Genomic DNA, 14326 nt, shown 5'->3' with positions numbered 1-14326 from the left:
ACCTGTTACTGATGGGACGCATTTTCTTCTTTTCCTCAAAATCAAGCAAGTTCTGACACTGCCCTGAAATTACACCCTTGTTTGGGATACTTTTATGCCATAGTTCACATCAGCAACACACCCCTTAACATATCCCATGAATGGTGTTTTCATAGCACCATGGCTGCTTTTGAGACCACATGGACTGTGTTCCCACTAATGTCCAGGAGTGCTGGATTTTCTTCTAAAATTTGGGTCTCGACTACAGACTTATTTCCTTGCATCACATTAGAATTGTCAAGGTAAATAGACACAAAATGTTCCCAGGTAAGAGCATTTAATTCCAGAATATCAGTCTGTGTGTGTGTGCGTGTGTGTAAGTATCGTGAGCTTTCTTGTCCAGTGTCCCCCCCCCGTTGATTCACCACCTTATCGTGGTGGGGCACTTTGCGCGTCTCCATGACCTCTAAAGCTATGTCGGCAGGAGTCTCGCACTCCTGGCAGGGTTACACTAGCCAAACAGGTTGAAAGGTAGAGACCAGACCAAGAGCGATTCAGAAGACCTCAACGGCAGAGCTGGCGGAAGATGGTGGGTGTGAGAATCACTACAACAGATGCTAAGGCGGAAGAAGGCACCCTCACAGCTATGTGGGCTAAACCTGGGAGTAAACCCAGAACAAAAAAACTGTGCTCCGGGGACACACATATAGGCAGGTTTCCAGCAGACTGGGTCTCTGGCAGGCTGGATCTCTTGCAGTCCCCTGCAACTGCACTCATCTGAAGGTCGTCTCAAGTTCCTCTCTTGCTATTGGAATACGGTGGGTGTGGCCAAGATTGTGGGGGATGGAACTGCGCGCCCCATCCCTCACACAAATCCATTCTTTGCGCAAGCTTCATCTTCTTCCGAAAAGTCATCTGGCGATGGGATAAAGTGACCGGGGCAGGTCAAGGATGTGACTGTAAGCTCTTAGCTGGAGTCCTGCACCGGGGCGGCATGGGTGTGATGGTCACTATGAAGATTGGAATTGAATAAGATCTTCCTTCGGCAGCTGCCCATGTGACTGAGCAGCCCTATTCAGGGTCCGCACTGCTCACTCCAAATTGGGGAAGGGGCTGGAAAAGTTGACCTAAATATTGCTTGTTCCTCATACCTTGGTGGCCAATCGCAGCTACCAAGGCATCCCATACTGCGGTCGAAAACACAATAAAGGAAAACTCATGACTATGAATCTGGCTACCTGGAATGTTTGCACCCTCCTCGACACTCAGGACAGGACTGAGAGACCCCATAGATGGATGGCGCTTGTTGCACATTAACTTAAGAGGTACAATGTTGACATAGCAGCACACAATGATACTCAGCTCTCTGGTGAAGACTCCCTGAGAGAAGTTGGCGAAGGCTATACCTTCTTCTGGAAGAGTCTCCCAGAAGGTGAACATAGGCTCCATGGAGTGGGCTTTGCTGTGAAAAGCAAGCTATTCAATCACATCTCGGAGTCTCCTTAAGGCATCAGTGGTGACCTGGTGTATCCACCTGGTGAAAGGCCAATTTGCTATGCTACTCAGCGAGTATGCTCCCACCCTGAATGCTGACAGCATCATCAAAGATGCCTTCTATGAGACTCTTGCGGCTGCCCTAGCCAGAGTCCCTAAGTCCGATAAGCTTGCCTCATGGGTGATTTCAATGACTGAGGTGGCACAGATGCCATGCTCTGGACTAAGATAATTGGAACTCGCGGATCTGGAAAAATAAACAACAAGGGCATTTGACTCCTCTCTGTGCTCTGAGCACCAATTTCACATTACCTACACAATTTTCCAGTTGAAAAAGAAATACATAACATCTTGTATGCACCCACGGTCCAAATATTGGCACCTGCTGGATTATATAATAACTTGGCAACAATATCAACAAGACGTCTGCATTACTAGAGCCTTGCGTGGGGCTGAATGCTGGACTGATCACCGGCTGATCAGATCCAAGCTGAGGATGAAGATCCGAACCCTCACAAGAAACAAAAGCCAAGAAAGCGACTGAACTGCAGGGCGCTGGACTATCCAGAGCAGTGGTCCCCAACCCCCGGTCAGCAGACTGGTACCGGTCCACCGTGGATCAACTGGTACCGGGCCGCGTGGGCTGCACCCAAAATAATATTTTGGATATGATTTAGTTTAATGGAGTTCGCGTGACTGGGCGTGAAGGCACGTCGGGCGACGCGATGGACGCGAATGGAGCGACGCAAATGACCGCGCGCGGTCACAAGAAGCAAAATTTCGCCTTTTGCGTGAAGTTATTTTTTATTTACTTATTCCGTGTTTCGAGTCGCCCCCCCCCCCCGCGGTCCACAATGTAAATCTGAGGCGTAGTGAGAAGGATGATGTTGTTTTTAGAGGAGCAATTAAAAATTCTAATAGGGGGGCATCCTCCCAGAGACCTAGTGTGGCTTCAGAAAAAACCGAAGCACACGGGACATGATTTTTGCTACCCGTCAAATCCAGAAGAAATCAGTGAACAAAGACCTCTACGATACCTTTATGAACCTGACCAAGGCCTTTGACACAGTTGACCATGACTTGCAGTGCTAGCAGTGTTCTGACCCCAACATGTCAGATCGATGTTTACATCCAGGCTCGTATCAACTCAGCGTCCTCTGCCTTTGGTAGACTGCGCTCTCGGGTGTTTGAAAATAACAACCTTCGAACCTCAAGGAAAGTGTCAGTCTACAGAGCAGTGTGTGTCTCAACTTTACTCTATGGATCAAAAGCCTGGACAATATACGGCAGACATATCCGCTGCCTCTATGCATTTAACATCAGATGCCTCCAACGCATCCTTGGCATCACATGGCATGACCGTGTTGCTCATTCGGACATCATACAGCGCATTGAGTCCATCATTGAGGCAATCCTGGCACAGAGACAGCTCCAGTGGTTGGCCACACCATCCGGATGCCAGGACACAGACTACCTCGTCAGGTGCTCTATGGTCAGCTATTGTCAGCCAGCAGAAAGCCGGGAGGACATAAGCTACAATATAAAGACCAACTGAAAGGGACACTACAAAGGTGCAATATCAAACCCAACAAGCTTGAGGTAGCTGTAGCTAATTGATCGCAGTGGCACTCACTGTGCCATGACGGGGTCATGTACAAAGAGGGATCAGTGGAGGCGAAGACACCACACTGCAGTTCCAGAACCACCCGGCCCCCTGACCCAGGCCTCACATGTGCCTACTGTTGCAGGACGTGTCGTCATGTTCGACTACGATGGACCGCCTAACTGTGTGTGTGTGTGTGTGTGTGTGTGTGTGTGTGTGTGTGTAAGTAATGTGGCCTTTCTTGAGACCAAATCCTGGGTCAATACTTTTCCTATATCTTTGTTAAAGTTTATGACAAGAAAATTAAAGGGAGTATGTGTAATTTTTCACATGCCCCGTCTGAGCTTTAGGAGCATTATGGTAAATGCAGCAATACACACTCTCCTCCGGCTGTCAGTAGCTGTAACAGACATGGCGACCTCCGGAGGAGTGCTAAGCCTCAAGTATTATAATTTAATGAGAACTAGAACTATGATTATATTTATAACATATTGTTGGTCATTAAGAACACATTTATTTGCACGTTTTTGAAATTTTAAATAACTTATTAATTTTAAATGAAAAAGGGCCTAAATTTTACATATTGTCAGTTTAAGGATCCTTTCTATATTTGCATTTGTGGATTCGTCTGAACTTTAAGACAATATCTTTTTATATAATGCTGCTGACAATTTTATTTTAAAGGCTGTGACCTGAAAAGTCAACTTTTTGGAGCTTTTAACCATGTTCCAATGTTGATTTCTTACCCTAAACACTCCCAAAGTATTATTTTCCTTCATTGATGCATTTCTAAGCAATCCTTGTTTATTCTGCGCTCTCACACTGCCAATACATATAAAAACGGCTTGTAGTGTGCTTATGATGACGGGAATGAGACAGTATCAAATCTCAACCCCCCAACAGGTCCCCCTACCACCTGTGCAAGAGAATATACGCACCGACCTTATCCACTTCTTTGTTTCATTTTGTTTCCGGAGCTGAGGAGGAGAGATTTTGCACCGAGTCAGCCACGTAAACAGCAACACTTCATTTATTGGCTACACCATTATATTGTAGAAAATGCTGAAGTGGCCAAAAATGTGTGTTTGGGACCACTCAGCTCCCAACATCAGTAGTAAATAATTCACCCATGGGCGGAACAATTGCCATGAATAAAGGGTTCCCACTGGGGCTGATTTGTTAAAAGGAACGTGCATTAATGAGAGCGATGTATAGACACAGTTTTACATTTTAATGTCCGAGAAAGGTCCGTTTTTGGCCCCGTTATTCACACTGTTGGAAAGGTCTCCATCATCTGCGAGCCTCGTGAGGATGAGCAGTAAAGATGATGGATGGATGCATGTTTCAGCTGGCTGGCAGCTAAAAAGTAAAGTGTGGTCTCTGAGACAGGCCATTTTACTTCTTCGTTAGAAATATCGGTACCATAAAAATCATAAAAAGAAATTAAATCACCTATGTGTCATTGTTACGAGTGGGGTCACTCAAGAGTCTTGCTCTCTGTTGTGTTTCTTTTTTCCTGTGTTTCCTGCCATCTTTTGTTTAGGTGTGCCCCAGCAGTGCACGAATGGGTCGGCTCCAGGAAGGCCCACGATTGGCTGCTGCTGATTGGAGGTCGCACACCTGCCATATATTAAAAGGAGACGGCAGACAACTTTCGTCTCTCCTTCGCTTCCAACCAGCCACGCATTCGTACTAATAGTCTTGATACCGAGCAGTAGGGGTGAATCGCCGTTTTTGTTGTACATTTTCTTTCCTCCTGTTTTTGGAGCTAGGGAGGTAAGCTTATTGTCTTTTTGTTGTTTTGTTTGCTAGGTTAGTTTGGTTATTGCAGAGATTGTTTTGTTTGTTATTTTGGCCCTGGTTCACCCTGAGTTAATTGCTCCACTCTTTTAGTAACCCTTTTGTAAATAAATGTATCTTTTGTTTTCCAAACCTTTGGGTTATTGGCTGGCTGCTTGGGAGTTGGGGAAGGCGGGGCCCATTACTCATGTTATGTCCTAGACCCTAGACTGGGACGTAACAGTCATACATTATTTAGATGCACATATTACACTGTGCAAAGTATATAAATATCATGTTACCGTCCCTTTTTCATGATGGGTCAAAGTTCGCTGTAAAATTTATCCATGCAGCCTTGTTGACAAGAGGCAATAAAGCGGCGCGTGACAAGTGCAAGTGCATTTGAAAGTTCAAACGCGCTAAAACAAATGCATACTATATTGAATTCGAGGTATATATAATCATATTAAGCCATGTACATGACATAATCTTGCATATTTCACATTTAAATTAATGTTTTCAAACACAGATATGTGGAGGAAATTGGTCTGGTTTTGAGTAATGCAGGTATGTCACAATCTGTTTTAATTGGACAGCGATGATATGTGTACAGTAACCACTACAGTCAGGGTTAGACTTATGCTACGTTCACACCAAACATGACAAAGTGCGTCGTTTACACTCTACGCAGGGCGTTTTGTCGCGGGGTCAAGATGATCACTTTTGTGAAGTCACTTTTTGTCGCACGAGGGGAGGGGAGTGAGTTTGCTGAGCACTTTACAGTGGATCCAGAAAGGAGAGCATTGCTGAGAACTTTCACTTTTCTGGGATGAAGCAGAGCCAATATTTTCCCCTACAGCATCTTTATTCTTCTTTTTTTACTTTGCGTGTCCCTCGCTTTGCGGGAATACTAGTCTGCCCAAAAAAAAAACATAAAAATTTCAACATCGCAATCAAGTGGCCGATACCATGCTAAATACTGTGCTGTCAATCTGACTATGGTTATCTTTTCACGGTGGTTGAACTATGGTTCAACAGCTGTTAAAAAAAGGAAGCAAAAGCTGCATATACCAGTACAGTGATCCCTTGCTCTATCGCGGTTCATCTTTCACGGCTTTGCTGCTTCACGGATTTTTTACAGTGTGGATTTCGTTTTTTTTTTTGTTTTTTTTTAACAGTGCATTGTGCTCTGAATCCTGATTGGCTCAGGGGCTTCACTATTGCCAAGAAATAAAATATTGACGCTGTACTGTATTGGTTTTTCACTTGACAAATTATTATAAAAGGCAAGAGGATCCAAAAACTTGCTTTCGTCTCTCCTGTGTCTCTCCTGTGCCTGTGTGCACTCAGCTCAGCACACAAGTTACAAACGTGCTAGTAAGCACATTAATTGACAGCTTGGTCTCCGGGAACCAATCATGTGACTCGAGAGGAAACGCACACGCCTGTGTGCCTACCGAGAGCAACGGAAAAATGCACAGCTTAGGATATCTGACTTTTACCGAGATTTCTTTTGGAATAAATTGAAATTTCAAGTGTATTGTTATGATATAAGAGGCTTAACTTTAATTCGATGCATACCCAGAGGTCAGCTGGCGTGTCTATAGGCTTGTCAGACTAAAATTCAGCGATATTACTTCAACGGGCTCAGCTGAGGAGATAAAAACCTTTAAAAAAATGCTATATTTTTGGCTGCCACTAAGTGGCGCTCACATTACGACAAAAAATATGTTGAAAGGTGTGTTCTGCATTGGACACCCATCAAATATATGGAATTTTGAAATTATAAGACAATCTGGGTCCAAATGCAGCTACTTTGTTCGTTTTGGCGAGACATTGGACTGACATTTTTGTTAGCCATTAGGTGGCTGTATAAGTAAAACAAAAATTTATTAAGCAAACGTGTTAAGGGCATGAGTCTTCATTATCTGTAAAGTTTCAGATTTTTTGAAGCTTGTGCAGCTGAGTTATTAAGGTTTTTCTCACATGTGGCAAAGTAAAGATTAAAAACATTATTGAAGCCCCGCCTCCATCCCATTTTTCGGCTGATCTTCACGAAAATTTGAACAATTGTGCCGCTCAGTCTGATAAAACACCACAGCAAATTTGAAGTCGATTAGGTAAAGCGTCTAGGTCACAAGATGGCGGCACGTGTAGACGCAGCGGCCAGTCGCTCTTCTGACAATGCGTTGTTTTGTTCGTCAAAACAAGTGTTTGTCTGAAAGTTTTTCCGGTCAGTTTACGCCAAAATACGTGCACAGTCGACGGGTCCTCTTACAAATCCGGAGAAGCAACGTTTGCCAACTTTTAAACACGGAACTGGAGAACTCGCTAAGGGAATTGGGACTGCTATGCCGGCCTGCTAATTCACCGGACTCGCCTGCTACCCCTCCCCCGGAAAGGAGGCGCCGGAAGCGGTGCGCCAGGACGAGGAAGCGGGGCAAGCGCGGAGGTATTCGAGCTAGGCTAGAGGCTAACCCAACTCGCACGGCCATACCATCTATTCTTTTGGCGAACGTTCGTTCACTGGACAACAAAATGGACGATATCCGACTTTTGAGATCAGCAAACCGAAAAGTGAGTGACTGTTGTGTATTAGTTTTCACGGAAACCTGGCTAAATAGTAACATTCCGGACTCCGCTATACATCTAGAGCAGCTAACATGCTACAGATCCGACAGGGCTCTCGCAGAAGGAGGAAAGTTGCACGGTGGCGTGTGTGTTTACATCCGCAAAGCGTGGTGCCGGGATGCCACTGTAGTACACAAACACTTCTTACCTCTGGCAGAACTCATGACCGTGAAGTGTCGCCCCTTCTACTTGCCAAGGGAGATAAGTTCAATCCTGCTGGTCGCTACCTATATCCCCCCAACTAACAACAGCAACAGAAGTGCAGCGCAGAACGAACTGGACCAGGCTATCAGTGAACAACAAACAACACAACCAGACGGCATCATCATTCTCGCTGGAGATTTCAACCATAATGATCTCAAAACTGTTCTTCCCATGTTTCATCAACAAATCGATTTTGCAACACGAGGACATAACACTTTGGACTGTGTTTACAGAAGCCATGGCTAACAGGACACGTCCACAGGCTGTTGAGGACCAGAGACAAGGCCTTCAAAGCTGGGGAGAAATCAGCCCGGAGAACAGCGAGAGCCAACCTGCAAGAATGCACACAGCCTATGGCAGGGCATTCAGGCTATCACAGACTACAAACCTGCACCACAAAGCTGTGAGAGCGACATCACTCTGCTCAACAACCTAAACAGTTTCTTTGCACGCTTTGAGGAAGAGAACACCACCTGCCCACAGAAAACACCACCACCTCCGCACGACCAGCCTCTGTGCCTGTCTGCTGCCAGCGTGAGGAGGACACTCTCCGCCATCAACACTCGGAAAGCAGCAGGTCCAGACAACATCCCTGGCTGAAAGACTGTGCAGAGGAGCTGAAAGATGTTTTTACAGACATCTTTAACACCTCCCTGAGGCAAGCCATTGTGCCATCAGGCTTCAAAGCTGCCACCATCATGCCAAAGAAATCCTCCCCATCCTGCTTCAGCGATTATCGTCCGGTGGCACTGACACCCATCATCATGAAGTGCTTTGAACGACTAGTCTTGTCACACATAAAATCCACCCTGCCCCCCAGCCTGGACCCGTATCAGTTCGCCTACAGGGCAAAGCGATCCACAGACGATGCAATCTGCTCTGCCCTCCACCCGGCACTCACCCACCTGGACAAGAAAGACTCTTATGTGAGAATGCTGTTCATAGACTTCAGCTCAGCGTTCAAGACCATAATACCCAAACAACTCACTAAAAGAAAAAACTAAAAAAATTGGAATTGTGGGTAATTTTTTAATTGTGGGTAAAAATGGATGGGTGGGAATTGGGGGAATTGATTCAAGTAGAAACGGTCGAAATCGGATGAAGAACGGCAAAGATATAAGTGAAGAACAGAAAAATGGAATTGTGGGTAAATTTTGAATTTTGGGAAGAACAAAATGGATACCACCATGAAATGGCGGGACTTGGGGGAATCGATTAAAGATGGAACAGTAGGAATTGGATGAAGAATAGCAAAGATATAAGGGAAAAACTGAAAGTGGAATTGTGGGTAAATTTTTAACTGTGGGTAAAAATGGATGGGCGGGCATTAGGGGAAATGATTAAAGTAGGAATGGTCGAAATCGGATGAAGAGTGGCAAAGATAGAAGGGAAAACCTGAATGAGATGTCTGATCAGATATCCAAGATGGCCGCCGCTGAGGGTTGATGGGAAATGGAGTCTCAGTGTATGTAGTCAAGTGTCCAAGATGGCCGCTTGACGACCCCATGGGAAATGGAGTACTTTGTCTATCTAAACAGTAGTCCACGAAGGCCAAACGCCCACACAATGAATGACCTCATTGAAATTGAATTGGTTCATTAAAGGTAGATTATGTGGAATTGTGGGAAAATTTTGAATTCTGGTAAGAGGTAAATGAATACACCAATGAATTGGTGGGAATGAATGGAATCGATTAAAGTTGGAACGGTGGGAATCGGATGAAGAATGGCGAAGACAGAAGGTTACAATGTTTTGGCAAGATTAATTGAGGAATTATGGGTAAAAAAATGGGAAAAACTTGAAATTTTTGGTGCGAGGGTATTCTTGGCAATCTAACCCAGAATGGGAAACACCTAAAGTTGGAACGATAAGTATAGGTTGGACGCAAATGGAGATATCACAAGAGGAAACATAAAAAAAATTAGATTTTTCGCGAGTTTTAGGGGGCTATTACTTGCGCAAAACAGATGCATTGTGGGCAAATGACACTCTGAGGTCATAGGCAGGGTCAAGATGAACGGTTAAACGCTGAATTGGCCTGAATTGGACAAACACCTGTCATTAAAGTCATTAAAGTGAAAAAAAACAACAATTTTTTTGAATTTTGTAAAATATCACAAAATTTCAAAAAATGAGAAAAAAGTACACTTAAAGTTCAAATTCTGAATTTTGGGGGATTATATTTAATAGTTTGGATGTTCAACATGAGGAGAATGTTGGTTTTATTGTTCTGAGTTAACCAAGATGACCACCATCCTGGGTGGAAGTTGGGCTGAGCGCTCATGAGATGTCTGATCAGATATCCAAGATGGCCGCCCCTCAGGGTTGATGGGAAATGGAGTCTCAGTGTATGTAGGCAAGTGTCTAAGATGGCCGCATGGCGGCCCCAATGGGAAATGGAGTATTTTGTCTACCTAAACAGTAGTCCACGAAGGCCAAACGCCAACACAATGAATCACCTCATTGAAAATGAATTGGTTCATTAAAAGGTACAGTATGTGGAATTGGTGGAAAATTTTGAATTCTGGTTCGAGGAAAATAAATACACCAATGATTTGGCGGGGATGAATGGAATCGATTAAGATTAAGATAGAAAGGAAAAACTGAATGAAATGTCTGATCAGATATCCAAGATGGCCGCCCCTGAGGGTTGGTGGGTGATGGAGTCTCAGTGTATGTAGTCAAGTGTCCAAGATGGCCACCTGACGACCCCATGGGAAATGGAGTACTTTGTCAACCTAAACAGTAGTCCACGAAGACCAAACGCCCACACAATGATTGACCTCGTTGAAAATGAATTAGTTCATTAAAGGTACAGTATGTGGAATTGTGGGAAAAATTTGAATTCTGGTAAGAGGTAAATGAATACACCAATGAATTGGCGGGGATGAATGGAATCAAGAGTTTGAACGGTCGGAATCGGACGAAGATTGGCAAAGACAGAAGGTTTCAAAGCTTCGGTGAGAACAATGAAATTAGGAATTATGGGTAAAAAAAAGCAGCGGTCGCTGCTCGGGCCCTAATAATAATAATAATCCGGAAAAAAACAAGAGGGCTCTCGCAGCAGTAGCTGCTCGGGCCCTAATAATAATAATAATATGGAAAAAAACAAGAGGGCTCTCGCAGCGGTAGCTGCTCTGGCCCTAACAAGCAAAGGCATTCTCGTCCCTACATTGTTTGACATGATACAATTTATTTTGAAGTTGGCTGCCCATTTTTTCGTGTGTTTTACTGTGCATGTACATTCTTCTGTGTATTCCACTGCCCCCCCCCCCCCCTCCCAAAAAAAAAACAGTCAAAAGAAAAATGATCTCATGTTGTGCAGGGTCACCCGTGGCAAATAGGTGCTAGATGAACGACCAAACTAAGCATGGCTCACATAGCTGTTATGACGAGAGAAACAGTTGGACACAAGTTTCCCCTGACCGGAGGCGTGTCGCCGGGGCCCCCCTCTGGAGCCAAGCCTGAAGGTGGGGCTTGTTGGCGAGCGCCTGGTGGCCGGCCTGCACCCACGGGGCCCGGCTGGTGTCAGCCCGAAAGGATGGGACCTTGGTACAACAATCCCTGGCTATGAGGACATAGAATGTCACCTCTCTGGCGGTGGAGGAACCTTAGCTGGTGCGTGAGGCCGGGAAGCTCCGACTAGATATAATCACACTTACCTCCACCAACAGCTTGGTCTCTGGTACCAATCCTCTCGAGAGGGGTTGGACTCTCTTCCACTCTGTTGCTGCCTGCGGTGAGAGGCGCAGAGCAGGTGTGGGCATTCTTATATCCCCCCAGCTCAGCGCCTGTACATTGGGATTTACCCCAGTGGACGAGAGGGAAGCCTCCCCCTGCCTTTGGGTGGAGAGGATGGGTCCTGACTGTTGTTTGTGCTGATACACCAAATAGCAGTTAAGAGTACCCAACCCTTTTGGGAGTCCTTGGAGGGTGTGCTGGAGTTCGCTCTTTCCGGAGATGCCCTTGTTCTACTGAGGGACTTCAATGCTCACGCGGGCAATGACAATGAGACCTGGAGGGGGTGATTGTCAGGAACGGCCCCCCGATCTGAACCTGAGTGGTGCACCCGTCTGTCGTACTGAAGAAAGAACTGAGCCGAAAAGGCAAAGCTCTCTACTTACTGGTCAATCCGTGTTCCTGCTCTCACCTATGGTCACGAGCTGTGGGTCGTGACCGAAAGAATGAGATCCCGGGTACCAGCGGCTGAAGGGAGTTTCCTCCGCAGGATGTCCGTGACTCAGTCTTGAGCCATTGCTTCTACACGTTGAGAGGAGCCAATTGAGGTGGTTCGGGCATCTGGTTAGAAAGCCTCCCGGACGTCTCTCTGGTGAGGTGTTCTAGGCATGTTCCAACAGGAGGAGGCCCCGGGGACAATCCAGAACACACTGGAGGGACTATGTCTCGCGGCTGGCCTGGGAATGCTCCCGGAGGAGCTGGGCGAAGTGGCCGGGGAGAGGGAAGGCTGAGCTTCCCAGCTGCCCCCGTCACCCGACCCTGGATGAGTGGAGGATAATGGATGGATGGATTAATTATGTTGTAGTTTTTATTTTTTGAACTGAAGTTTGAGGTTAAACTTATCGAACCCAAATGTGACTGAAACATTTGGAATGAATAGGTTATATTTTCAAGGGATGCACTACATCTTGCAAATTATTTAATACCATACATTCTATTAAAAAAAAATCACAAAGACCTAACAGATGAGACAAAATAAAGATTAGTAACTTTTTGGTATTTTATATAACGCAATAAATTGTGTGTCAAAACCACTTGTGGAGGATCCATCAGCTGTCCTTGTGTAGTAATGTATTTCCACAGATAAGGCCATTTTAATCCTTGTAATACTGTGACACATTACGATCATGATCATGAACACTTTTTTCACCTGGGCCCATCTCGCTTGGGCAAGGTTAACCCTCTTGGCACTCTGCCGTGTCTGTCCCGGGTGAAACTATCGCTCTGGATAGCTGTATTTTCAAAAACACAGCATCAGTTTAATGTTGGCATGATAATAAACATACATGTAGTCCCAAGCGCCCATCACTTTTCATGTTCCAAATGAAGGAAAGTCATTGCCACAACAAAGATCTTTGTTCCATGAGTATTGGTCAGAACATCAAGCTGTCTTCCTTGTTTTCTTCCATGTCTAGCTTTCATGTCTTTCCTTTATGTAGCCCTGTTGGCTGTTGTTATTTAGAATTTTTGTTTTTTGCATCCAGTGTGGTTCTCCATTACATGGTATTTTTTTAATTTAAAGAGTTTTGCTTTTCAAATTCTGAGTCCTGTGTTCCTAGGTTTGAATTCTGGAGATTCTCACAAGTGTAAATGTTTGACAAGAGTGAATGCTTGTCACTGAAGACAGTCATATACACATTTGACACACAACAGCAAAACCCAGATTTTTTGTTTTGTTTTGTTTCTCCCAAGCCCTATTAAGACATGTCACACACAACACATTATACATTACCAATTGCCCGTTTTCTTTTCGGTGTCCTTCGGCTGGGCTTGTCCATCTTGGGTTTTTTTCCTTTTTTGACTTTTTTTTCTTCATAGTCACTTCCCCCATCTTCATCTTCTTCCACACCCAAGTCTTTGTCTTCATCGTCACTACCAAAGTCATCTGCAAAACACGGAAGTGCATATTGAGTGCTGTGATTGGTATTTGCCCTCTCAATGATTTTTGCATATTTTAACTTTTTTAACTATTTTAACTAAGGTTTCTTTTTGGCAAACTGATATTAATAACACAGAAACAACCCAACAATATGCAAAATGCAGTTTCTAAAGGATGATTTCATTCATCAAAGGAGGGAAAATTTAAAACCTATCTTACTATGCCATCACCTCCTAAACGTAATCCCAAATTGTGCCACCTTTGGCAGTAATAACTGTAATCAAACGTTTGTGAAAACTGGCTTTGAGTCTTGCACCACTGTGAATGAATTTTAGACCTTTCTTTTTTGTACAGTTGTTTGAAGTGTTTAAGATCACAGAAAAGTATCTCAATTGAGATTGAATCTGGAAATTGACTTGGCCTCTCAAAAGGCCAGTCAAAAATTTAACTTTTTGGAATGTGTCCAGCCTGGTATATCTGAAATAAAAATGGAATGGCATTTGATAAAAAGAACACGATAACCAACAGTAAATCATGGTGGTGACTGTGATGGTCGGGAATGCCTGCATCCACAGGACCAGGGCAACTTCCAAGATTGCCTGAAAAATGAGTTCTGCAGTTTACCAGCAGATCCTAAAGGAGAACATCCGGCTATCATTTCTTGTCTTCAAACTCAAGTGCTCTTGGATTAAGCAGCAGATCGGACTTGGCTAAGCTTTTATTCTTTTTGTTTTCCGAACTTCTTGAGGATCATTAAATTGCTTTGGAGTAAATGTGAAACAAGCCTTTGTGCTCTTTTGTGACGGCAGTGGTTTTTGCCTGGGAATATGCTCATCAATGCCATTTTTGTACTTTGTCTTTCTTATAGTCGAGTCGTTAACGTCATCTTTAACTGACGCCAGTGATGCCTTTAGTTCTTTGAATGTTATTCTTTTGTTATCTCCCGGAAGAGTCGTCGTCTCATTTTCAACAGAGGACTCTCTGTTGGTGGACCAGTCCAGGGAAGGTTTACTACTCAT

At 44.5% G+C, this 14326-nt stretch overlaps 1 protein-coding gene across 6 annotated transcripts in view; it reads right to left on the bottom strand.

Moving 5' to 3' along the window:
• Positions 1-14326, bottom strand: part of nucks1a (nuclear casein kinase and cyclin-dependent kinase substrate 1a) — a 72182-nt gene that overhangs the window by 45323 nt on the left and 12533 nt on the right. For all 6 annotated transcript variants that reach the window (XM_088423762.1, XM_088423765.1, XM_088423763.1 and 3 more), the window contains one exon: positions 13161-13313. In XM_088423762.1, coding sequence (XP_088279888.1) covers positions 13161-13313 — 153 coding nt within the window. The remainder of the gene's footprint in view (positions 1-13160; positions 13314-14326) is intronic.

The sequence above is a fragment of the Hippichthys cyanospilos genome, chromosome 9, assembly GCF_059441005.1.
Source record: "Hippichthys cyanospilos isolate Australia breed blue-spotted pipefish chromosome 9, RoL_Hcya_1.0, whole genome shotgun sequence".
Taxonomy (NCBI): domain Eukaryota; kingdom Metazoa; phylum Chordata; class Actinopteri; order Syngnathiformes; family Syngnathidae; genus Hippichthys; species Hippichthys cyanospilos.
The sequence above is the reverse complement of the archived record's forward strand: the minus strand, read 5'-3'. Positions and strand labels throughout refer to the sequence as shown.